This window comes from Spermophilus citellus (genome assembly GCF_964194105.1).
Source record: "Spermophilus citellus genome assembly, contig: SCAFFOLD_438, whole genome shotgun sequence".
Lineage (NCBI taxonomy): Eukaryota > Metazoa > Chordata > Mammalia > Rodentia > Sciuridae > Spermophilus > Spermophilus citellus.
Genome location: NW_027673104.1, coordinates 41,801 through 67,392, shown reverse-complemented (window position 1 = coordinate 67,392; position 25,592 = coordinate 41,801). Strand labels below are relative to the sequence as shown.

Sequence of the window (25,592 nt, the reverse complement as noted above, 5' to 3'; positions counted from 1 at the left end):
GGGGTCACGTGAACCCGGCAGTGCTGGGGGGGTCACTCGAACCCGGCAGTGCTGGGGGGGGGGTCACGCGAACCCGGCAGTGCTGGGGGGGGGGGGGTCACGCGAACCCGGCAGTGCTGGGGGGGGGTCACGCGAACCCGGCAGTGCTGGGGGGGGGGGTCACGCGAACCCGGCAGTGCTGGGGGGGGGGTCACGCGAACCCGGCAGTGCTGGGGGGGGTCACGCGAACCCGGCAGTGCTGGGGGGGGTCACGCGAACCCGGCAGTGCTGGGGGGGGGTCACGCGAACCCGGCAGTGCTGGGGGGGGGGGTCACGCGAACCCGGCAGTGCTGGGGGGGGGGGTCACGCGAACCCGGCAGTGCTGGGGGGGGTCACGCGAACCCGGCAGTGCTGGGGGGGGGGTCACGCGAACCCGGCAGTGCTGGGGGGGGGTCACGTGAACCCGGCAGTGCTGGGGGGGGGGTCACGCGAACCCGGCAGTGCTGGGGGGGGGTCACGTGAACCCGGCAGTGCTGGGGGGGGTCACGCGAACCCGGCAGTGCTGGGGGGGGGTCACGCGAACCCGGCAGTGCTGGGGGGGGGGGGTCACGCGAACCCGGCAGTGCTGGGGGGGGGTCACGCGAACCCGGCAGTGCTGGGGGGGGGGTCACGCGAACCCGGCAGTGCTGGGGGGGGGGTCACGCGAACCCGGCAGTGCTGGGGGGGGGTCACGCGAACCCGGCAGTGCTGGGGGGGGGGTCACGCGAACCCGGCAGTGCTGGGGGGGGGTCACGCGAACCCGGCAGTGCTGGGGGGGGGGTCACGCGAACCCGGCAGTGCTGGGGGGGGTCACGCGAACCCGGCAGTGCTGGGGGGGGGTCACGCGAACCCGGCAGTGCTGGGGGGGGGTCACGCGAACCCGGCAGTGCTGGGGGGGGGGTCACGCGAACCCGGCAGTGCTGGGGGGGGGTCACGCGAACCCGGCAGTGCTGGGGGGGGGGGTCACGCGAACCCGGCAGTGCTGGGGGGGGGGGTCACGCGAACCCGGCAGTGCTGGGGGGGGGGTCACGCGAACCCGGCAGTGCTGGGGGGGGGGGTCACGCGAACCCGGCAGTGCTGGGGGGGGGTCACGCGAACCCGGCAGTGCTGGGGGGGGTCACGCGAACCCGGCAGTGCTGGGGGGGGGTCACGCGAACCCGGCAGTGCTGGGGGGGGGTCACGCGAACCCGGCAGTGCTGGGGGGGGGTCACGCGAACCCGGCAGTGCTGGGGGGGGGGTCACGCGAACCCGGCAGTGCTGGGGGGGGGTCACGCGAACCCGGCAGTGCTGGGGGGGGGGTCACGCGAACCCGGCAGTGCTGGGGGGGGGGGTCACGCGAACCCGGCAGTGCTGGGGGGGGGGGTCACGCGAACCTGGCAGTGCTGGGGGGGGGGGGTCACGCGAACCCGGCAGTGCTGGGGGGGGGTCACGTGAACCCGGCAGTGCTGGGGGGGGGTCACGCGAACCCGGCAGTGCTGGGGGGGGGGTCACGTGAACCCGGCAGTGCTGGGGGGGGTCACGCGAACCCGGCAGTGCTGGGGGGGGGTCACGCGAACCCGGCAGTGCTGGGGGGGGGGGGTCACGCGAACCTGGCAGTGCTGGGGGGGGGTCACGCGTACCGGGCAGTGCTGGGGGGGGTCACGTGAACCCGGCAGTGCTGGGGGGGGGGGTCACGCGAACCCGGCAGTGCTGGGGGGGGGGTCACGCGAACCCGGCAGTGCTGGGGGGGGTCACAGGAACCAGGCAGCCCTGGGGAGACGGGGGTGTCACGGCACCCAGCAGCCACGGGTGGGGGTCAGGCGAAGTTGGTTTGCTGTCTCACCTATCTGGATGGCTGTCACCTGCAGCAGCTTTTCAAGAGGTCACTGATTGCACGAGAGCACTTCACTCAGTCCAGCTCCCGGAACTAGGAGCAGGGTCGAGGGGTGCGAGGGCCCACCTCGGCGAGGACAGCAACGCCGGCCACCTGGTAACTGACGGTGGACACCACAGGGAAGGAACACGGGACGGGAGGCCGAGGCGTCAGGGAAGGCAGGCAGTGACCTGCGCCCAAGCCTGGCTGCAGCTCCCCTGAAAAGCCCAGGGGAGGTCACGCTGCCCTGGGGGTGCTCTATGGCAGAGGACAGGGACAGTGTGTTTCAGTCAGCAGCTTCACTGCCGTGACTGAAAGACCCGAGCAGAGCAACTGTAGAGGAGGACAGCTGGACGCGGGGCTCGCGGGTTCAGGGGTGCCACTCCTCGGGGCCCCAGGAGAGGCAGGACCCATGGCAGAAGAGGTGGCCGGGGGAAGCAGCTCACATGAGGGGCGGGGAGCAGGGAGGCTCTGCTCGGCAGTCACAAAATATATGCCCCAAGCCCCGCCCCCAATGCCCACCTCCTGTGGCCAGTCCCACCTGCCTCCAGTTACACCCAGCTCATCCCCATGGGGGCGGGACTGACTCCCTCCCGGGTGGGTGAAGGCTCTCACACACGAGCTTCTGAGGGTCACCTCACACCCACACCCTAACACTGTCCAAGAAGACTCTTCATAGGAACCAAGGCGGCAATTTTGAACCACAAGACCCAAATCCCTGCCCCCCCCCTGGAACCCAGGGGGCGAAGCTCGTGAAGGACAGGTGCCACGCATCAGGCACTGCTGATCACCGACACCTGACGTGGGAGACGCACGCCCCTTGAAGTGTGCTTCCCTCTGGCCGGACGCCAGGCTGCTGCTCCAACGGCTGCAGCAGAATGCCTAGCGCTGGGTAGGTCATGCAGGGGAACAGGGAGTGCCCCTGGTTCTGGAGACGGGGTCCAAGACCAGGTGTCGGTCAACCCAGTGCTGGAGAGGCCTGCTCTCTGCTTTGCAGAAGGCACCTCCTTGCTGGGTGCTCCCAGGGAGGGCAGCTGGGGCCAACCAGCTCCAGGGCCTCTCCAAGAGGCTCATTGCAGAGGCTGCAGCCCTGGTGACCTAGCCTCCCACCTCTTTCATGCTGCTGCACTGGGGACAGGTTCCAACACGTGCAGTTCCAAGGCAGCAGTGACTCAGGCCACAGGTGAAGAGGTCTGAGAGGTCACCTGGGAACCTAGAAAAGACTGCCTTCAGCAGACATCTCTCAGGGGCCGGCGCTCGATGGCCACGGATCTCCCCTGACTAATGACAGAGAGGAACTGGGACTCAAAGTACAGAAGCTGAAAAGAACGAATCAGGGCCGAGAGCAGATGATCAGAAAGGTACAAGGAACCGACAGTCCCCAACACGCAGCTTCTCCAGGAGAAAGGGCAAAGTGACACCTGTCCCCAAACAGCAAACATAAAGGCCATGAGCAGGGTGCAAGGACTCTGCCCGGATCCCACCCCTCAGAGGAGGAGGATCGGAGGGGCGTGGTAAGGAAGCCCCCTCCCACCTGGAGCGCCGCAAGACACTGTCCACCGCCAGCTGGACACGAGGCCCATCGCCCTGCAGAACCTGCAACTGAAACCGCGACCGTCTCGTCACTCAGACAAGGGCAGCGGGGCTGGACACTCAACATGGACACAGTGACAGACTGGGCTGCCCGGTCCAGGTCTGCAAGGAGACAGGATGCCCAGGGCTGAGGCCTCAGGTGCTCACGGGCCTCCTCCACGCAGCAGGCCCCCGCCTCCAAGGCGCTCCCGTCCTCAACAGGCACAGAGCTCTCCAGGAACCAGACCCTGGCTCACCCAGGACACCCCGATGGGGAGGCCCCTTGCAGGCAGCTGGCCTCCGTCCCAAGGCCTCAGTGTGGCCCCACGTTTCACCTACCAAGGTGAAGTAAACCAAGGGCACACTTAGCTCTCAGGAAACCAGGGCAAACCCAGAGCGCAGGCCAAGCACCGCAGTCGCCTGATTCCAAAGCCACCCCCCAGCACGGCCCGGGGGCTGCAGGCCCAGGAGGTCTCTGCTTCCCTCCGGCCAGCAGCTCGGCAGGTTTCCAGTTCAGAGGAGAACCACACACAAAGGCCTGCGCGCCCTGAGAGATGTGCCCAAGGCGTAGACACCCCAGGGACTGGATGTCTGAATGACATGAGAGACAGGGACCCTCTGACATCCAGAGCTCCTGATCTCCCTCTCAAGCCTCAGAGCGATCCAGGTTCAAGGAAAACAGGGTCACATTCTTCCAAAAAGTAACCCAGGGCGCATGCACGTGCTAAGGTTGCATAGGGGGAGTCTATTTTTGTCTTCAGGTCTGAGGACGTCTGTCTGGGGTTGGGCAGGAGCCTGGGCCAAGTTAACAGGACACGGGACCCTGAGCCCGCTAACCTCCTGTCTGTGGGTGCTGGACCCACTGCCCACGCTCAGCACACCACTGACTGCCTGGGCACACGGCTCCCGGAGCACTCCAGGGACCCTGCCTCCAGGACCTGAGGTGTCACCTGGGACCCATCAGAGGCGGTGCCATTCCCTAGAAAGAGGAAGCTGTGGGAGGGCGAGGGGTAGAGGACAGGCCTTGTCCCAGCACACGACGGTCAACCACAAATCCTCCTGTCACCCATCAAATCCTGCCATCTGGGTACATCTGGGGGTGTGAACACCAAAACCAGAACACAAATATTTTTACTTCCCCTCTCAGATTCATCATCTGGGTGTTTTCTGGAGCTACACGCACGTGCACACACGTACGCACGTACGCGCGCACACACACACACACACACACACACACACACACACACACACAGTGTGATGCCGGGATGAGACTCAGCACCTTGTACGGGGCCAATGTTCTACCACTGAGCTACAGCCCAGTCCTTTCTGCCCATTCTTCAAGAATTCAAAAATACGTTCATTTCCTTGATGACTCTCTAGGAAGTTTACATACCTACGGTAGGAGACTCCTAAAAACACCTTTCACATTTGTGTTCACCAAAATGGCTCTTTCTGTGCCTTTTTAACATCCACCTCTGCCTGGCCTTCCCACCTCAGCCTTCATCCAGAGGGGCTGCGGTCCCATAATCTGGGTCTGGCTCTCCAGCCTGAAAGTGGCCAGTGAGCCCTCAAAATGAGGCTAGCTCCCCAGCAGCTCAGGAGGCTGAGGCAGGAGGATCGCGAGGTCAAAGCCAGCCTCAGCAAAAGCCAAGCACTAAGCAACTCAGTGAGTCCCCGTCTCTAAATAAAATACAAAATGGGGCTGGGGCTCAGGGGCCGAGGGGCTCTGAATTCAATCTGCAGTACCCTCCCCCGCCAAAAAGAAAAAAAAAATCACTCTGAGATGTGTTGAGTGTAAAATACACAAATTTTGAGGACTTAGCATTAAAAACAAGTGTAACAAAACCAAGTTTCTTATACTAAGTGAGAACAATATTTGGGGGAACATTGAGTTGGACAAACACATCATCCAAATCAGAGTTGTCTAAATCCTTCTGCTTGTTTGAAGCTGCTCAGAAAACACCGTGGCTTCACTGTATTCCTGAGACCCAGCCACTCCGCAAAGCAAAATCCCTCCACTTCTGAAGAAACCGGGATCTTTGGTTCTCTTCCCTACCCTGGTGCTGAGGGGCCCAGACACTTGGCCTCTTCCCTCAAAATCATGTCCCTCTTCTCTTTCTCTGGCTATTATGTGAGTCACAGCCGATTCATGGCTACCTGTGTCAACAACCACCAAAAAAAAAAAAAGATCCAGAAGTGCGCTTTCTGTTTAAAAGGACAATCAACAGCAGGATAACACTCACTGTAAAGTGCCTGGGCGTCCTTGAGAATCTCGCTGAAGTCCTGCTGACTTCCTCATTCTTGCATTACACAAGTTCCCAGTAACACAGCATTCCCCTGTTTTGGCTTTCACTTCCCTGTGAACTGCAGTATTGGGGCTACACGGGACAAAGCCAGCCTCCTGGGGAACTGCATTCAAAACTCCAAAGACAAACAGACCCACGGAGAAAGGAGCCCTTAGAAATCCATGATACATTGTTAGGCAAACAAGATATACCGCAGCAGTCAGAATTAGAGGAGGTATGATTTGGTCCTTGGGAAAGCTGAAAGGAGACTTGGGGAAGATAAGAGGGCAGAAAATGGGGGAACGTCATAGGCTTAGGTCTCTCTTTGCAAACAACAGGAATGCAACCCTCTAATCAGAAGAGAGGACTGCTTAACGGTGCTGGTCGGCCTCTGAGAACCCATTCAGCTCAGCTGTCAAGAGACCCTGGCCCATAACTCCATAACCATACCCCCAGGAGCAATGCCACCCAAGTCACATCCATATGGCTGTGTGTGAATCTAGGATCAAAACCAGGCATCAAGCTAATTTTACAAGTTAACTTTAATGAGAGATCTCGGTTTGCATTAAAATTCACGAGCCTCTTAGAACAGGTCACCTGGACCCTTCACTAGGGGGATAAGGAATGTATTTGACAATTAAACTTCTTGACCACGTGAGTAAGAAAATTCACATCTAGGAACTCTACTTAGGAATCCCAAACGCTTTCTGAAATGGAGTCATTTCACATCGAGCACCTACAAGACACTGCTTGTTCCAATTAGGGACCTCCGTGGGGATGTCTTCAACCCTTTTGAAATTCAGCAATTTACATCTGTGTCCATAAAATGAAGAGACTAGCTGGTGTGTCTTTAAAAAAAAAAAAAAAATCAGTCTCATTACCACTGAATACTCAGCAGTATGAAGAGAGACCCAGGTCACATTCAAACATGAAGATGAGCTAATTATCACACAGATTTAGAAGTGAATCAATTCAGAATCTTTCTCTGCTAACTTCTGTGCTGGCTGTGAGACCTTGGGCAAGTACTTTTAGGTGTCTTATAATTTGGAGATTGAATGTTCCCTATTGGCCCCCAATTGCACCAATGTCCAGAGGTGGGGCTTTTGGAAGTGAGGGCTCTGATTTGTAATTTAATGGCATTTTGGGGAGGTGGTGGAAACTGTAGGGGGTGGGACCTGGTTGAAGGGTGTGGGTCCTCCAGGGTGTGCCCTTGGGGACTATATCTTTCTCCCCATCACTTCCTCGATCTGCTTTCCAGTGGCCACAAGGTGAACAGGTCGGCTCCATCTCCGTGTTCCTCCTCACCACAGGCCCCCGGGGCGGGGGAGGCAGCCCACCACCGACTGAAACCGTGAGCCCGAACACATCTCTCCTCCTTGAAGGTTATTTTTCTCAGTTGCTTTATCACAGGGACAGAGAGCTGACTTCACAGCTCTCTGAGCCTCAGACTTTGTTTTTGTTTTTAATTAGTCAAAGGCAAATACTTCCTCCTACCTAGCCTTGTTCTGAGATCAGCCATCAGCTATGCACACGGAGAGGTCAGCCGTGCTGGAAGGGCAGTGTGTGGGATGTTGACTCATCTGGAGGCCTGGTGTGGATGTGAGCCTGGCTCACTGTGTTGGTTCTGCTGAGGTTGGGGGTCGAGTTCCTGTCTGCACTTATCCACCTGGTGTTGTCTTTGAACTCTCCCTGGCTTCCTCCAGGCTAGCGAACTCTCCACGACCTGCACTGACCAGGGTACACCATCCAGGAGCTGCGGGGCCTCAGATCCCCAGAGCGGCACTGCTCAAACTTGCAGGCGCTGGGGTTCAAATGGATGGGGCAGGTGTGGGCTGGGGCACCAGCCTCTGCACTTCCCGGGTGATGCCCTCGCTGCTGGCTGGCGAGGCTGGGCAGCCAGGCCACTTGGCAGGGCTTCCCCACCTCTGCACCCACCGGGACACCTGGGGATGGATAAGTCCTTGTCATGGCTTGCTTCTGAGCTGTCTTGTGCAATGGGCTGGAGTCCACTGGGTGCAGGTAACCCCACCTCCCGGCTCCAGCGGTGACATTCAAAAATGCCTCGGAATGTGACCAGATCCCCAGGGGGACGAGGCCACCGGGGTGAGAAGCCACACCTGGTGGGGTGCGACCATCAAGGTGCGCTCACCTCGCCCGGCGGCCCGGGGGCAGGTACCCTCCGCGCCCCTTGGCAGATGGGGACACTGAGGCCGGGCGCGGGCGGGTGGCGGGACGGCCAGGCGGCCGCGGAGCCGCACACCGGCCAGGGGTCCCCCGGGACGGCGCCCCACGTGCTCGGGCCCCGCCGGAAGCGGGCGCTGGGGCCGCGGAGACGCCGGGTCATGGGACCGCGGGCTCCGGCCGCCGCCCGACTTCGGGGACGGCCCGAGGCGGAGCGCGCGGAAGCCCGAGGGTCCCGGCCCGGACGCCGCCGCCGCCGCCGCGCCGCGCGGGTCCCCAGCCCGGAAACTCCCCGTCCCGCCCCGACTCGGCCGGCGGCCCTCGCCGGACGCTACCCACCCAGAAGCAGGCCGTCCATGTCAAAGATGAGGTGGGTGACGGGCCGCGGCGGGGACGCGGGCGCGGGCGCTGCCATCTCGGCCGGGGAGGGGGCGGGGAAGAGCGGCGCGCGCCCGGCGTCCCCGCGCACGCGCCGCAGCCTCGCCGCGCCTGCGCACGGCCTGCCTGCCGCCCGTCGGCCGCGGGCCTCTGGCGCCCCCCGCGCACGCGCGCTCTCGGGCGGACTCGCGCGGCTCCGCGCACGCGCGCTACGTCCCCGGGCCTCCGCCGCTTCAGCGGCCGCGGTCTCCGAGCACCAAAGGGGCGCGGGAGAGGGGCAGGAGTTCACCGGTTTCCAGAAACTGGCTGAGCCCCGCAGCCTCAGGCCGCGCAGAGTCGAGTCCCTACGTTGAGGGAGAAAATCCGTGGATTGAAGTTGGAAAGGGAGTCAGGGAGGAAGGAGGGAGCAGGCCGGGGTCTGGGGGTTGGGCCAGGGGCCGGCAAAGGTGCTCCGAGTGCCACCGCCGCCCGCCACCGATGGCACACAAATGGCCTTGCCCACGGCCACCCGTAGCGGGTCTGTCCGAGCCCCCAGGAGCCGACTCCGGGTCACTGGGCCAGGCTCCCTTTCGGGCCCTGCAGGTCCTGGACCAGGGCCGCGGGGCGCATGCGCAGTGGAGCATCCGCATCTCTCTGAGCAGCACTGAGCAACTCAGCGAGACCCTGTCTCTAAACACAAAGTGCAAAGTAGGGCTGGGGATGGGGCTTGGTGGTCAGGTGCCCCTGAGTTCAATCCCTGGTTCCCCCCCACCAAAAAAAAAAAAAATGCTGGGTTTTCCACCATGTGCCCATACTCAGAGCAGTGTGCGTTGTCCAGGGGGAAGCTGGGCAGAATCCAGATAGGAAAGGAGGATCCTGAAATGATAAAAAATGGTTAAAAAAAAAAAATGTGCTGCAGCTTTTGCTGTCTTAGGGCTTTTTGCCTGCCTTTTCGTCCCCTTTTCCAATGTTTCAGGGTGCAACCTGAAAAGCTTCTCCCACCCCCCCCAACTTCAGAAAGTACCTTCCTGTTACCATTTTTACATCTTCTTCTCATCCATTGAGGATGGGACCTTACAAGAAGCAGAAACGATGACGTTTCACTTTAAAAACGTGAGGGTGTATTTCTACTTAAGGGTACAGTCAGCGGACGCAAAAACCCCAGAATTCAGGTCATACATGATAGAGGTGTATGTGTGGGGGCTTTTAGGCCTTAGCTCCCTCATGTGTAAAATGAGGGTGCCAAATGAGCAGAGACAAGGGAACCCCTTGGTACTAAGGAATAGTATATGGTTGACAAAATTACATTTTACAATCTATAGCCGCTTTCCACCATGTAATGCTGTCGAAATTTCCCTCTGAGGATGCTGGGAAGACAAGGGATTGTAACCCAAATGCCATCATTCATGGATTCTGCATGAATTCATTATGGCTATTATCACAAAGTCCTACAAATTAGGGGGTCTGAACAACAGGAATGTGTTGTCAGTTCTTAGGAGAGCCCGGAGTCCTAACTCAAGGTGATTTCAGGGTTATTTCCTTCTAAGTGCTGTTGGCAAAGGGTCTCTTCCAGATCTCTCTCCTTGACTTACGTGTGGTTGTTATTTCCTGTATCTTGTAGTATCCTATTCCCTCTGTGAGTCTCTGTGTCCAAATTTTCTCCTTTTCTAAGAACACCTGTCATATTGGGTTAAAGTCTACCCAAATGATCACATTGCAACACGATTATCTCTGTAAAGACTCTGCTTTCAAATAAGGTCACTTTTTCATGTATTGGGGGTGAGGAATCCAACATACCTTTGGGGGAGATACAGCTCAATCCACAGCAAACTCACTGCAGAAATATTGGTGGGATGCCGGGCGCGGTGGTGCATGCCTGTAATCCCACTGCCTTGGGAGATGGAGGCAGGAGGATTGCAAGTTCAAAACCAGCCTCAGCAAAAGCAAGGCACTAAGCAACTCAGTGAGACCCTGTCTCTAAACAAAAGGTGCAAAATAGGGCTGGGGATATGGCTTGGTGGTCAGGTGCCCCTGAGTTCAATCCCTGGTACCAAAATAAAATTAAAAATGCTGGGTTTTCTACCAATACTCAATAGCTGGAGTCTTTAGAGTTCTCAATTTCCTTCCATTCTCTGGAATGGAAAAAAAAAATGGATATTCAGATGAGAAAGTTATTTTTCTTTGTTCCTGTCACATCATGACATTCTTGTTTGTTAGTCTTTTTTTTTTTTTAAGTTTGTTTTAAAAACTTAAAACAAGAATCAGAAGCTCCAGCAGGAACGGGCGAGCTTACGTGTCATAACTGACCCCTAGGTCAGGGGTCGTTCACTCCTAGCAATGAGCTGAGGGGTTTGTTTGCCTGTCTTTTGCAGCCTCCTAGAGATGTGCTACAAAAATAAGCAAACGTTTAGAAGAAGAGGTCGAGGGTGTCAGACTTCCAAGGACTTGAGATACTTGGGAGGGTCACGCTTGCTTGATTTCGTGTACTGCAGCTCAGGGCAGGGATCCCGGGAGGCGATTTCTGTGAACCGCAGTTGCTGCAGCAGAGCCTCTTGTGAACTGCAGAGGAGAACATCACAGAAACGCGTGGCTCTCGTCTTTATTGTTCCCCAGACGTGAACACGTGGTGCATGTCATTGTTTTTTAGGAGTATATCTTTCTATGCATCTTTATACTCTCAGAAGCTAGCACACTGTTGTTTTAAAGGCTCATTTTCCTCATTCTTCTGAAACATCCCTTGCATGCATAAGATGGAAGGCAGCTCTTGAAAATGGAATCAACCGCAGGGTGCAGTGGTTTATGCCTGCAATCCCAGCTGCTCTGGAGGCTGAGGCAGGAGAATAACAAGTTGGAGGCCAGCCTCAGCAACTTGGCAAGGCCCTGAGCAACTCAATAAGAGCCTGTCTCTAAATATCATATAAAAAGGGCTGAGGATGTAACTCAGTGGTTAAGTACCCCCAACACACCATAAAAAAATTCAAAGAATCCAGTATGATGATGAATGCTTCTCTATCAAAAGCTAGATTGGGGTGATAGGTCTTGAACACATATACTTTAGCTCCTTTATGACTCTCCTAACAGCCAAACATGGACGGCTCTTATGCAGAGGTAGGAATCGTCTCCTTCTGTGAATTACAGTTTATGTTGGAGAAATCCTGTTTTCCTCATGGGACAGGGGCTTGCTTTTCCTAATCGCTTTAAGATGCAACAGATAAGATCCAGGAAGCCACAGTATAATACTGTCAAAGCACATGAAACACTGTCAGAACAGGGCTGGGGTTGCAGCTCAGTTGGTAGAGAGCTTGCCTCGCAGGCACAAGGCCCTGGGTTCCATCCCCAGCTCCAAAAAAAGTCCCCGATGGAACAGAGATGCACCGTCTTTTGTCACACTCTCTATAAACTTACGGATGCCACGTATTCCTTGGTGTATATTTTTGAATACACATCACATCCTTTGTAGACTCTTAGTTTACTTCTGCTTCCTGGGTTCGAAGAAGTCTGTGGGTGCCTGTTATCTGTTGTATTTGGACAGCTGCTAAGTGATCCTTGGATGCCATCCCGGCCTGAAGTTCACCTGAGGGGAGCCAGTGTTATGCAGGAGGAAGCTCCTCTCGCAGGGTGCTGGACAGTTCCAGTAGGGAGCCCCAGGTCCTCATCAGCCACAGGATCACCAGGGGGAACACAAGACCCTCCCCAGGGTGCTGGGTGGAGAAGCTGGGCGGTTCGGGAGGTTGGATGCATTCAGTGCATTGGGACTCACCAAGAGTTTCACCTGATGAACGGGTTTATCGGGATGGAATCCACCTGCAAGTTGGGAAAGGTCTGCATCTGCCTGGCGCCTTGGAGAGGGAGGTTGTGAGCTCCGGGGCCCAGGAAGGATGCAGGCGCGAGACCTCAGGACAGCAGAGAAGTTGATCCATCCGGCACGGGAGGGCTCCTTTTCTGGGTAGGAAGATGGATCCCGGGTGACAGAAGGAGTTGAGCTTTACGGTTTAAAAGGACAGTGAGTCAGTCACTGGAGACTGCGGACATGCCATTGGGACAGTCGGGCTGAGCCAGGTGGATTTTAGCTCAGGAAAGCAGTTGGGCAGACTTTGAAACTTGTTGTCACTGTGAAAAACTCAGAACTGGGTGTTCACTGCTTATCTCTGGGACCCGCTGTTTCCTGGAAGTCTCCTGTTTGCTTTCCTCCCTCCAGGACACATCTGCAATGGGCAAGGGTCAAAGGCCACGGTCCACCAGGGTGGGTAGGGGGGTCAGTATGGGCCGGGGATCTGCCTTGTAGAAATAGACTTTTCCGTGGCCCTTCAGAGGTCATCCTCCTTGGCTGGTTTCACCACGTGAGTACAATCTGCGTTCAGGAAACAGGTGGGGTCTGCCACCCTGCACTAGGGGACATCAAAAGTACTCCCCAAACTGACATCCTGTTGTAAAGGCTGGTGCAGAGGGAGCCACCTGAGACGCTGCATTCCAATCCCTCCTCTTGGGGGAGTCTCCTAGACTGGGAGGATTTTGCATCTCAAGGGCTCAGGAGGAGCTCAGATCACCCCCGCTCCTCTCTCTCTGCCTCCCCTTTAGGCCCTGACTCCCCGATTTCCTCTCCCTGTGTGAGTGCCACGTGCAACTAGTGCCTTGCAAAATTGCTTCTGATTAAACCTGGCTTGGAGTCTGTGTTTGCATCTAGAGTTACACAGTAAGTATGCCAAAGGGAACAGAATTTTCCAAATTATTTTGTTGCGGCAGGTACGAAGGTGTCGCAGCGAATTCCACTGTTACGTATAATTATGATGCAATCGTGAATTTTTTGTTTTTATAAAAAAAGAAATACTCTAAACGGCATGTGCTGAGAGTCCAAGATGAAAGAACCATTAGTTGCTCAAGGGAAAAATGGTCTCCTTATTTCAGAAATTGCGTACAACAAGCCACAAGCTCTCAAGAGGCTAGGAGTAACCACGTGTCATTCATCTCTTGTTCCGTCGACCGTCGGGCGAAGTAGGCAATGCAACATTTCTTCTAGAAATAAGCACAAGGAGCGTCAGGGAAGTTACGTGCCCTGCTGCAGGTCAGACATCTGGAAAGGGGTGGGGCAGGGTTGAACCGCAGTCTTGCTTTCTCAAAAAAAGCAAAGCTTTTTATTCTACTTTCGTGCACATCTTACAAAGTCCTCATGTTGCAGTGAAGTCGTCAAACCCACAACCTGAATGGTCATAACTAACATAAAAGTAAAAATTCAATCGTGATTGTACAAATAAAGGAAAATATTCTAGCAAACAAAGAAATCATAACAAACAAGAAACCTCCAACAAATGAAGAACCAGGAACTTTGCACCTTGTGCAAGTCACACATCAATCCCGAGTGGCCACAGCATGGCCCATCCAGCCGGGCCCTTCTAGAATGGCTGGTTTTCTGCTCGATCCCAGGGTCCCTAGTCTCTGTGTTGCCCAGTGCAGGCTGACATCAGGGAAGGGCAGGGCTCTGGTTAGACGTCCTTGTCCCCAGCTTGCTCGTGTCAGCCTGGGCAGCCTTGGATAAGGCTCCGTCCGTCTGCAATCCACAAGCCATGTGCTCATTACACAACTCCCATTCCTGTGGCCAAAGACTGTCTTCAGATTTCCCAGACTTGCCAATGGGGACCTTCATGCACCATCTCTAGCTATTAATGTCCCACTGAATTGGATCCTTCAAACACCCTTTAGAAGTGCCAGATGAGCCGGGTGCAGTGACATACACCTGTGATCCCAGGGATTCTGGAGGCTGAGGCAGGAGGATTGCAAGTTGGAGGCCAGCCTCAGCAACTTAGTGGAGGCCCTAAGCAACTAACACTTAGGCTTCCTTTTGATTTGATTTTCAAATCCCATCTCCCCCCACCAGATATCTCGAAGCAATCAATTTCTAAGAACTTGGGATGTGGGCAAGGAACAGGAACATCAAACACACGGGAATCACATAGTAAATTCACAGAGTAAAATTCACAGATTCACAATCTTTTGAAGGCCCTCAGATAGTTGAAATTTGGAGAATATTAAGGGTAATGGGATGTGGGCGTGTATGTATAGACACAGTCACATGCACGTTTATTTTAGAAGTTCATAATCGATTGATGTGGGGACGTCGAGAAACCTGAAGGGGCATATGCCTTCGCGGGTAATTTAGATACGTTTGATTACGTGCAAATACCGTGTTACGTGTTATATAAAATTTGTTATATAATGTATAAAAAGTAATGTGTCTGCTTTTAGGAAAATTAAGAAAGATATTGTATGCAAATTAAATGTATTTAATTTATATATGGTGTGTATTTATACATACTATATGTTAGTCACATATACTGTATGTCATATGCTGATTCCTGTATTACACGTAGATGTTAAATAGATACGTATAAGTATATAAATATATTTTATATACTAATGCACATTTATGTGGCATATATATCTTGTATATATTTATATATACATTTAATATACAGCATGTATTTATGTATAAATATATGCACCACATACCAGATTCATATCTTCCTCAATTATAATGGGATTATATCTTTAGTCAATTGAATATGTCTTCAGTTGGAAATACATTTACTTCATTTATCCCACCAAATGATCCCAGCCTATTTTTGAGGGGGTATCAGGGATTGAACCCAGGGGTGCTTAACCCCTGAGCCATATTGCCAGACCTCTTTTTGCGGGGTGAAGGGGTGGTAACCAAGGATTGAACTCAAGGGCACTCAACCCCTGAGCCCCATCCCCAGCCCTATTTTGTATTTTATTCAGAGACAGGGTCTCACTCAGTTGCTGAGGGCCCTGCTAGTTGCTGAGGCTGGCCTCCAGCTTGCGATCCTCCTGCCTCAGCCTCCCGAGCTGTCAGAATCTCACCCAACATATCACTAGCCCAGGAATAAGATCCAGTCCAGGTTTGGGGTACAGTTCTACTGAATGTCTATCGCGTTCACATCATTGTACAGTAAATAAAATAAAGTAAAATAAGAAAACCATCCAAGCATCCCAAGTCAGGGTCCCCTTGGATAGAGACACACGTGTGTGGTTACATAAGAGACTTAAAACCTTGCATCTAAGGTACTAAGGTAGGTGTGTGCCTCTGTACATTTAAATCAATATTAATGGCATGGGTTGTATAATAGGTAAAGTTGTATAACAGGCGAAAGAAGTAGCAGGCTCTCACAGGTACAATGCGTGCATTCTTGCTGCTTTGTGGGCACATTTCATTGGCTCTGTTTGTCCAGGGCCCTGGTATTCATGTATGAAGAACAGCGTTTAAGAAGCCTATATTTGAGCTCCATTTCCTGGGGCTATTTAAACGACTCTGGAAAACCGTAGAGGCCATCAATTTCCCGGGCTCCTTCCTCCCGGAGTCCGACGGGAAGGCTATTTAAAGAAAGGTAATTTACGAGGACTTAGTTTTTTTTTGCTTTAATAATAAAGCTATAACTTCCAACGGCAGAAGGCCATACATCAGGGGGAGAACCATGATTGGGCCCATGTAGAAGCCCAGGAACAGAAGGATAATTAAAACTCAAACCACTGGGAGGACTCACAATTCGACATCTTGCTTTTCTGATGGGCCCTCTGCCATGTCATTAGTAATGGTGGAAGCCGGATTCTGGGACAGAGGGGGTTTCCCTGGGGTCCTCCCCCACCCCGTGCGACCTTCTCACCTTCATCTCAGTAGCTAAGGACGGTCCCCGGGCCACGGACAGGACACTGAGAAGCCGTGTTAGCTTTCTGTTACTATAACAAATGCCCACGGCAATCAACTTATAAAGAGAAAAGGTCCATTTGGGCTCCCGGTTTCGGAGCTTTGGATCTGATCCTGCGTTTCTGGGGGCACCAAGTGAACAGAGCCTCGCCGCTGTCTGACTTGGTACCGAGAAGGTCGGAATGAGCCAGCATAGAGTGCATTTCCGGCACCTGTCCAACAAGGCATGGTCAGAGGGCCTCCCAGAGCCGCTGGGAACCAGTGAGGAGGAAGGTCTGCCATCCGATAGACCGTCCTTTCACAGAAACTCTTGGGAGGTGGACTATGGCAGCCCCCACCTGGGATCCCAGCAATCGTAGAGGCTGAGGCAGGAGGATCCCCAGTTTGAGGCCAGCCTGGACAATCTGGGGAGACCATTGTCTCCAAATAAATAAAAAAAAGAGCTAGGGGTTGGCTCGGTGCTTGCTTAGTGAGGCCCCAGCTTCAATGCCTATTCCAAAAAGAAAACAAAAATAGTAATAATAAAAGCGTTCTTGGGAGGAGGAAGCAGGGTGGCCTCCAACAGGGAAGGAGAGGAGAGAGATGAGAATCCTGGACCATGCGGGCGGCTCGGGAGGCCAAGGCAGGAGGATGGCCAGTTCAAAGCCAGCCTCCGCCAAAGCGAGGCCCTGAGCCACTCAGGGAGACCCTGTCTCTCAATAAAATGCAAAATAGGGCTGGGGATGGGGCTCAGGGGTCGAGGGACCCTGAGGTCAATCCCTGGTATAAAAAAAAATTTAAAGAATGGAAAATAGGTCAACGCCAGCCACGTGACGTTCATCATATGCAGGCCCAGTGCCAGCGGCAGTCAGCGTCATTCCAAGTGAGCCCTGTTTGGTTGCTAGAAGCAGAGTGACGAAAACAGAGGCTGAGTTGAGTCCAGTGCCTCTTTTTCTTCTTCATTTCCTAAATGCAAGGGGGAGTGTGTGGGGGGTAACATGAAGGGAGAGAAGTCCTGCAGGTCATTGTGTGAGGTGCCGGTTTTGCAGAGCTGTGGGTCTGGAGGTTCCCTGGGGATGTCGTCAGCGTGGCCCGGGCACCTCCCTGCTCTGCACCCACAAAGGAAGCTTCCTGACCTCCTGGGCCATTGCTTCACCTGGGTGTGTCCACCAGAGAATGAATTCCTCGGGGCTCTTTGGACTGGGTCCAGGGGAACTCTCTTAGGTGCCTCCGACGGCCTGGCTGCAGCCACCACCAGGATGCGTCTTCACAGAGGACAAGCGGGGGCCCTGTGTGCAGCCCTCGTCACACCTCTGGTGGACACACGCTGTTTTCTTGCAAGAAATGCAAAGTGCAGGGTGTTGAGGAGACGCTCTCGGGGACCTTGTGTGCGCCCCCAGTTCCCCCAAGGTCCCCAGAGCCCGTGGGTGAATCCGGATGGCAGGGAAGGACTCAGAGGTGCCAGCAAAGCCCCCCCCCCCCCCCCCCCCGCAGGGGACCGCGGGTCAGGAAGCGCACCTTATCTCTGACTGACATCTGAGGCACGTGGGGCCTGAGGCCAGGCAGGGACACGCAGGCAGCCACATAACTCGTTCGTGATCTATGGGTCAGTGACCCGGCGATGACTTTTGCACCAGGGATGGCCTGATAAAACGGCCAGGCTGTCGCGTGGATCTTCACACGGCGGGAGCTCCTGGCCGGGCGCTGTCCCGGGCGATGATGTGACAACCTGCCCCGGGGATCCTCGAGCGTCAGGACCTCAGCCTCCAAACGGGGTACAACGTAAGTGAATGTGTGTCATGCAACACTGACGTTACTCTAAGATCCTCACTGGTTGCTATTTTGGTAGGAAGAAAAGGATTGTGAATGGGAATTAATAGTACTCCTGCTTCTTTTTTATTGTTTCTTTCCACTTTGTAAGTTTTTCTTAAATGTCAAAGTTGTCAGCTGGGCGCGGTGGCGCACGCCTGTTATCTCATGGGCTCGGGAGGCTGAGGCAGGAGGATCGAGAGGTCAAAGCCAGCCTCAGCCAAAGCGAGGCCCTAAGCCACTCAGAGAGACCCTGTCTGTAAATAAAATACAAAATAGGGCTGGGGACGGGGCTCAGGGGTTGAGCGCTCCTGAGTTCACTCCCCAGTACCAAAAATAAAAATTTAAAGATGCAGATTCCAAACTTATTGTGGACACCATGAATCTGCATCCTAAAGAAACATGAAAAAGAACAGAACTTTCTCCTTGATTAAGACGTGTACACAGAAATTATTGGATGTGAGCCCAGGAGCATGGAGACACCTGTTTGTGAACAGGCTGTGCTGCATTCCTTGTAGAACGTGGTCTCTGTTTCTGATCCTCATCCCATGGTGTATGTCTGCGTTTCCCGGTTCTTTCGATCATCTCTCTTAAAGGACTCAGTTTGCTGAGGAATGAGTATGTGGTTTAGAAATTAGTCCCTTTTCTGAAATTCGTACAAATTCCGTTACGTGAGCGTTAAGCTGATGTTGTTGGCAACGCCTACTGAATGTGAATTATGAACCAACTGGATATATGATATTTTTCTCCAAAGAGAGACGCTGAGACATTTGATGTAGGCGATCCCTTGTAAATTAGACCACCCAGATTAGACGGCTGAGCTTTATAGGAGTCCACGGTGAATTTCCATGTCCACTTTGTGCCCATGCGACAGACATCATATTTGGGTGTTAAGAGATTCCGTGCGCTGACCCATTACCTCCTCTGTGTCATGCCTTACCAGATGGAGTTGGAAGGGTGTTAGAGACAATTTAATTGAACACAATGTCATTAAAATGCAGAAACTATTTTATAAAAAGATTGCCCCCTTCCGTCGCCCTGTTCTGCATGCCCTCTCTCTGTTTTGGCAAATGCTTGATCCTCGACAGACGGTCCCCAAGAGTTGGTGTCCGTATTGACATTAGCAAGAATGTCCCCATGGGAAAATTAGCCGGTATTCATTTACAATGTGACTATAACATGATTCCTGGTGACATCAGGGTGCAGAAATCTCTAGATATGACTTCTGTTGTCACCAAAAACCTGAGTGGTAAATGTCAGGCATCTCTTTAAAACTGAAATACAGCAAAGATTTGAAAGTCTGCAGGAACTCTAGGCACAGTGGAACACATGCCCGTAATCCCCGCACCTGGGGAGGCTGAGGCAGGAGAATCACAGGTTGGAGGCCAGCCTTGGCAATTTAGGGAGGCCCTAAGCAATATCAAGACACCCTATCTCGAAATAAAGTGTAAAAAGGGCTGGGGATGTGGCTCCGTGGTCAAGCACCCCTGGGCTCAGTCCCCAGTACCAAAGAGAAAATCATCATAAGTTTGCTGAGCAGCAACACTGTTTCCCTGATTATTCTGTATCGTGATAATGCAATAGTAAAAAGCATGATTTAAAAAATAACGTGAGCGTTTTGCTACATGGGCAGCTTCTTCCAGATTGCACGGAAAAACAAAGGCAGAATTTGCAGGGTTGAAGTCAGGGCTCCGTGGCTGGGCAGGGGATCAGCCTGGGGGAGACCTTGGCTTTAATTCCTTGGGGTGGGGGGTGGTGGGGAGAAAGAAAGACAGACGGAAAAGCAGTGCTCTGCACAGCGTCTTCTCCCTCCCATCCCAGCCTTGTTTGGAATCAGCCCTTGGACACCCTGGGCTCTGAGTCAGGGGAGCTTCCTGTGGGCCCCGGGGTTATAAGTGACAGGATGCACCGTGTCATAACAGGGGACAGCTCACCTCCTGTGCTGTCTGCAGGGCAAAAAAAATGCCCAGTGCACATTCGTCAAGTGCCAATGTCAATAATAGTCAGACGCTGACTAGGAGACGCAAGTAGACGGAGGCAGAGGCTTGTCACCGGGTCCTTAGGAGCTGCTGGTCCCTGGACCATGGAGTGTGCCCGGAAATGTGCAGACCCCCGGTCGCAGGTGCAGGCCGCTGATTTGCAGATAGACAACAGGAGGCTCTTTGGCAGAGAATTGGTCGCCTGCAGGGTTTCTGGATGCTGAGGTGGTGCATTGCAGCCCGTGGCTCTCTGTGCATGAAGTGTCCCGGCAGTGTACCCATGGGGGACCCCTGGTGTGCCATTGTGTATATGTACATATATATATATATACACACATGGATGTCTGGTGTTTTGTTTGGGTTTGGAATTTTTTTGATAACCACAGATTTAACCCAGGGGTGCTTAACCCCTGAGCCCCCTCCCCAGCACTATTTTGCATTTTATTTAGAGACAGAGTCTCACTGAGTTGCTGACAGCCTCCGTTTTTCGGAGGCTGACTGAACAGGAGGCCATCCTCCTGCCTCAGCCTCCCGAGCCGCTGGGATTACAGGTGTGCACCACCGTGCCTGGTCTCACTGGGGCTTTGAACATCGAACAAAGATTGTGTGACATGTCTCTCTGCCCCTGTAGTACGGAAAGACGGTATTGTTTTTCTGCACTATTAACCTTTTCAGTATGAGGATTTTTCCCAGTTGAACCCTGGGAGGGCTGGGAGTCCTGAGTCCCATTATATAGGTGGGAAAAGCAGCCCCTGAGCATCTCGAGGTAGCGTCTGAAGTTTTACAAAGTCATTGGCCCTTGGTGGCAGACTGGGTCACATCAGGTGATCTGCATGTTCCACGGCAGAGTCAGCCCCGTCAGCAATTTGGAAATGGTGCCAGGAAGTTCCAATTGCAGATGAGTCCAGGTGACTGGGCAGCTCATGAATGCTGCATTTCTAAGTCCTGGGCGCCTAGATCCCACAGGTCGCATGACTCATGAGATCTGAGCTGCCCCGGCAGAGAGCCAGGGCAGTCTTGCTCAATACCCCCGGAAGGGATTTTTTTTTTTTCAGTTGCAAAAGTAAAGAAGCTCACAGAATAGAAAAATGAACCGTGGGTGAGTATTGATTACCTGGAAGATTCAATACTCTAACCATAATCCATGGCCAGAACCAGTTCGCCTAAACAGTAACTTCCAATCTGTTCTCTCATTTTGAACCTGCGTCCTTTTCCATAGCTGAATACTATTCCGCGGCGTCGATGAAATATCTTCTGCCTGTCTGTCCCTCTCTTGACAGACACGTGGGTGACCTCCACCTTTGGGCTATGGTGGTGAATAATAGGCCGTCATCGGGGTGGTGGGGTGGGGTGAATTTACACACACTTGAGAGTGTGTTTTTGATAACTTGGCGGATTACACCTGAGAGTAGAAAATGGGTCTGGTGGTGATTCTCTTTGACTTTGTGAGGAGCCGTCCCTGCGTTTTCCACGGTGTGTTTTATTCCGTCTTCAACTTTCAAAGTCCATATCTTAGGGACGGCTCTCTAGTTTGGTCGAAGAGTCCAGAGATGTCAGTCCCCTGGTCTGCAGGGCCACGTGATTTCAGGCTCTGGAGACAGAACTGCCAGAGGATGGCTCCAAGGGTCTGAGAATGTCAACGTCATTTCATTGGGTTTATCGAAAAAGCACCCCTCGGCGTCCACAGGAGGTTGGTTCTAGGAAGCCCCCTGCAGATACCAAAATCCAGATGCTCTTTAGAAATAATGGAATCATATTTACCTAGAAACAATGTGTGTTCTGGACACTGCAAATCCTCCCTAGACGACTCACAAAACCTGATATAACGCAGATGCTGGGGACCCGGCGGCCGTCATCCTCTAGTGTTTAGGGAATATTCATAAGAAAAAGAGGCTGCGTGTTACGTCCCGGCCGTTTTTTAGATTTTATTAGAGACAGGGTCTCACTGAGTTGCTCCGGGCCTCCCTTTGGCTGAGGCTGGCTTTGAACTCACCATCCTCCTGCCTCAGCCTCCTGAGCTGCTGGGATGACAGGCCTAGGTCACCACAGCCAGCTCCTAGATGTATTTTTGCACTCAGTGACTTGTGGATGCTCCTGTCATGCATTTGTACATACTTATATGTAAACAGGAAAGTTAGGTCAGATGATCCGACTGTCTTTCCCTACCCCGTCCCTGTCCCTCTTCCCTTCTGTTCATGCCTCTTTATCTATGCCACTGATCTTTCTACTGTTCTCTCTTTTTTTAATCCCCCATCCCTGATGTTGGATAAACTTCCACATATCAGAGAGAACACTCAGCCTTTGGTTTTTCGGGATTGGCTTATTCCACTTAGCACGGTAGTCTCTAGTTCCATCCATTTATCAGCAAATCTCATCATTTCATTCTTCTTTATAGCTGAGTAATATTCCATTGTGTATATGTACCCCATTTTGTTGATCTGTCCATCTGTTGAAGGGCACCTAGTTTGGTTCCATAGCTTAGCTATTGTGAATTGAACTACTATCAACATGGATGTGGCTGTGTCCCTACAGTATGGTCTGATTTAAGTCCTTTGGGTATAAACCCAGGAGTGGGATGGTTGGGTCAAATGGTGGTTCCATCCCAAGTTTTCTGAGGAATTGCCGTCCTGCTTTCCAGAGTGGATGCCCCAATTTGCAGTCCCACCGGCAACATATGAGTGTATGTTTTCCCCGCATCCTCACCAGCATTCATTGTTAATTGTGTTCTTGATGATTGCTATTCTGACTGCAGTGAGAAGGAATCTCGTGTGGTTTTAATTTGCATTTCTCTAATTGCTAGAGACGTAGGACTTTTTTTTTCATATATTTATTATGGATGGAAGTTCTTCGTCTGTGAAGCGTCTGTTGGGTGCCTTTGCCCATGTATTTATCGATGAGTTATTTGGGTTTTTTGCTGTTGAGTTTCTTGAGTCCTTATAGATCCTGGAGACGCGTGCTCGGTCCGAGGGGCAGGTGGTAGAGATTCTCCCGTTCTGCAGGCTCCCTCCTCACCATGTTGATGGACCCCTTCACTTTTGCATTTAGGGACGATGTTTGCCTTATTGCGTGGCCCTGTGAACCCTGTGTACGCTCCCTCACAGACGTAGGCCGTCAAAATGATCCGACCAAATGATCATATTCATTCTCTTAACTTGGTAAAAAAGTGCACCCCTAACGGCAAGAATCACCGAAAACAAAAAATTGACCCTGAAGATGTCTCTCTGCATGTTACCAGAAAAAGTCTTGGCTGTGTGCATTGCACGAACCAAAGAGCCTCGGCGGCTTATTTTGCAAACAGAGTCAACGCACATCCCTGTCTGTGTCCCCTGCACCTCCACGGAGCCCCCTGTCCTCCTGGGTCCAGTGCCCATCACCACCCCCACAGTCCCAAGTGCCTCTCTCTCCTGCAGCGAGCAGCACGGGTCCCCAGACGTGACCTGGAGCCCCTGGCTGGGGTCACCTCCCGCCCCCCACCCTCTCCTGGGTCCTCCCTGCCCGTGTGGCCTTTGTGCTAAGACCAGTGCTTTAGTCATTGCCTCCGCCATCATGTGGCTCCTCCATGGTGACCGTGTGGCCTCACGGGGACCCGGAAAAGCCCTTTCCAACTCCCCGTGTGTCTCTCAGCAGCACCGGGGCGGGGTCGGGGGACCTGTGGTGACGGATTCCCGTGGCCCCCATGAGGCCCTTCCTGCCCACGGCCACGGGTCTGCATGTCCCTTTTCCGCCCGTCATGAAGGGAGCTGGGTGGTTCCGGAAGGCAGAACAGGCTCACTGGACCTTCGTGCAGAGCACGGCCATTTCTGCACTGGACTTTGTAGGAGCTGGCGTCAACCAAGACACAGAAGGGGATTTCTCTAGGGCCATTTTGTGCACGGAAAGATGTGGCGAGGTTACAGTCCCACGTTCAGTTGGGTGGCCAGGAAGTGCCCCCACCCACCTTGGAGGGGACCTGGAGGGACCTAGCACCTCCCTGTGTCACCCATCAGACGCTGGATGACGGACCTGAGGACGAGGTCCAATCCCTGGTGGCCGACTCCATGGCTCTGGCCCAAGGGGAGCAGAACAAGATGGCGGCAGGGCCTGGAGGAGGAGAGCAGCTCAGGACAGGGCACCAGGGAGCAGAGAGAGCTCTGCTCACCAAGGACAGGACAGAGACCCCAAAGGCACAGCCCAGGGACCCCCTCCTCCAGCCACACCCCACCTGCTGCAGTCACCACCCAGTGAGTCCATCCAAGTGGATTAATCCACTTATTAGTCTACACCCAGTGAGTCCATCCAAGTGGATTAATCCACTATGAGTCTACACCTCTTACAACCCAATCATTTCACAATATGGCGGCAGGGTCTGGAGGAGGAGAGCCGCTCAGGACAGGGCACCAGGGAGCAGAGAGAGCTCTGCTCACCAGGGACAGGACAGAGACCCCAAAGGCACAGCCCAGGGACCCCCTCCTCCAGCCACACCCACCTGCTGCAGTCACCACCCAGTGAGTCCATCCAAGTGGATTAATCCACTATGAGTCTACACCCAGTGAGTCCATCCAAGTGGATTAATCCACTTATTAGTCTACACCCAGTGAGTCCATCCAAGTGGATTAATCCACTTATTAGTCTACACCCAGTGAGTCCATCCAAGTGGATTAATCCACTTATTAGTCTTCACCTCTCCTAACCCAGTCATTTCTCCTCTGAAGGTTCTTGTAGTGTCTCACACATGAGCTTTTAGAAGAAGAGAAGTTTACTTGGGGCTCATGGTGTCTGAGGTTCAGTCCCTGGTGGCCGACTCCATGGCTCTGGCCCAAGGGGAGCAGAACAAGATGGCGGCAGGGCCTGGAAGAGGAGCGCAGCTCAGGACAGGGCACCAGGGAGCAGAGAGAGCTCTGCTCACCAGGGACAGGACAGAGACCCCAAAGGCACAGCCCAGGGACCCCCTCCTCCAGCCACACCCCACCTGCCTAGAGTCATGACCTCACTGATCCATTTCGATCACTGGTACCAAATGGATGAACCTATCGGTGTGGTCATGGCTCCCAAGACGAAGGCAGTTTACCTTGATCATAAAAATGGGGGTTTTGTGGGGGGATACCTCACATGCAAACGGTAACAATGGTCGACTAGATGAGCGTCACCCTGTTAAAGGGTTAAAGGGAGAAAAATGGAGGCCGTCTCCCACGGAACCTTCCACAGAAGGAGGAAAAATGAAGAGACGCAGAGAATCAAATGGACCTGCTCACTCCAACCCCCCAACCAAAAACAAAACAAAACAGAGATTCCTCACACAGCTGCTGTTTCAGGGTGTTGCTTTTAGTAATTTTGCTGAAATCCTATTGACAACTTTTCTGAGTTCTTTTTTTTCCATTTCATTTAATTCGCCCACTTTTACAATCCAGTGGCTTTTATTAAATTCCCGATCATCTGGGCCAGTCGGTTTGCAGACAGCGCTCACTCGTCACCCAGGTGAGATGCCCCCCATGCCCAGGGCGGGAATCTCTGTCCCCAGGCTCTGCTTGGATATGGCCAAGTGACTGATGTGCCTGAGTCTCCTCGGGTCCCTCTGAAGAGCTCAAAGAGTGTCAGGCCAGGTGGTCAGGAGCGGGGGGCCTCTGTCAGGAGGCTGAGGCAGGAGGATCACGAGTTCAAAGCCAGCCTCAGCAAAAGCGAGGCGCCAGGCAACTCAGGGAGACCCTGTCTCTAAATAAAATACAGAATAGGGCTGGGGATGGGGCTCAGGGGTCGAGTGCCCCTGGATTCAGTCCCTGATAGCACCCCCCCCCCAAAAAAGAGAAGTGTTTGAGGTGATGGGTACGTTCATAAGCTTGATGTACCTATTTCTAAATGTTCGCCTA

At 53.6% G+C, this 25,592-nt stretch overlaps 2 protein-coding genes across 2 annotated transcripts in view; one reads left to right on the top strand and one right to left on the bottom strand.

Annotated features, from left to right (window-relative positions):
- The window catches only part of PUDP (pseudouridine 5'-phosphatase), a 79,149-nt gene extending 70,754 nt beyond the window's left edge, over positions 1 to 8,395 (bottom strand). Inside the window, exon 1 of the mRNA XM_081312139.1 lies at positions 8,248 to 8,395. Coding sequence (XP_081168265.1) covers positions 8,248 to 8,323 — 76 coding nt within the window. The 5' untranslated portion in view covers positions 8,324 to 8,395. The remainder of the gene's footprint in view (positions 1 to 8,247) is intronic.
- The window catches only part of LOC308640108 (steryl-sulfatase-like), a gene marked incomplete at its 3' end in the record, with an annotated part of 55,219 nt that continues 35,500 nt past the window's right edge, over positions 5,874 to 25,592 (top strand). The window contains exon 1 of the mRNA XM_081312140.1: positions 5,874 to 7,866. The remainder of the gene's footprint in view (positions 7,867 to 25,592) is intronic.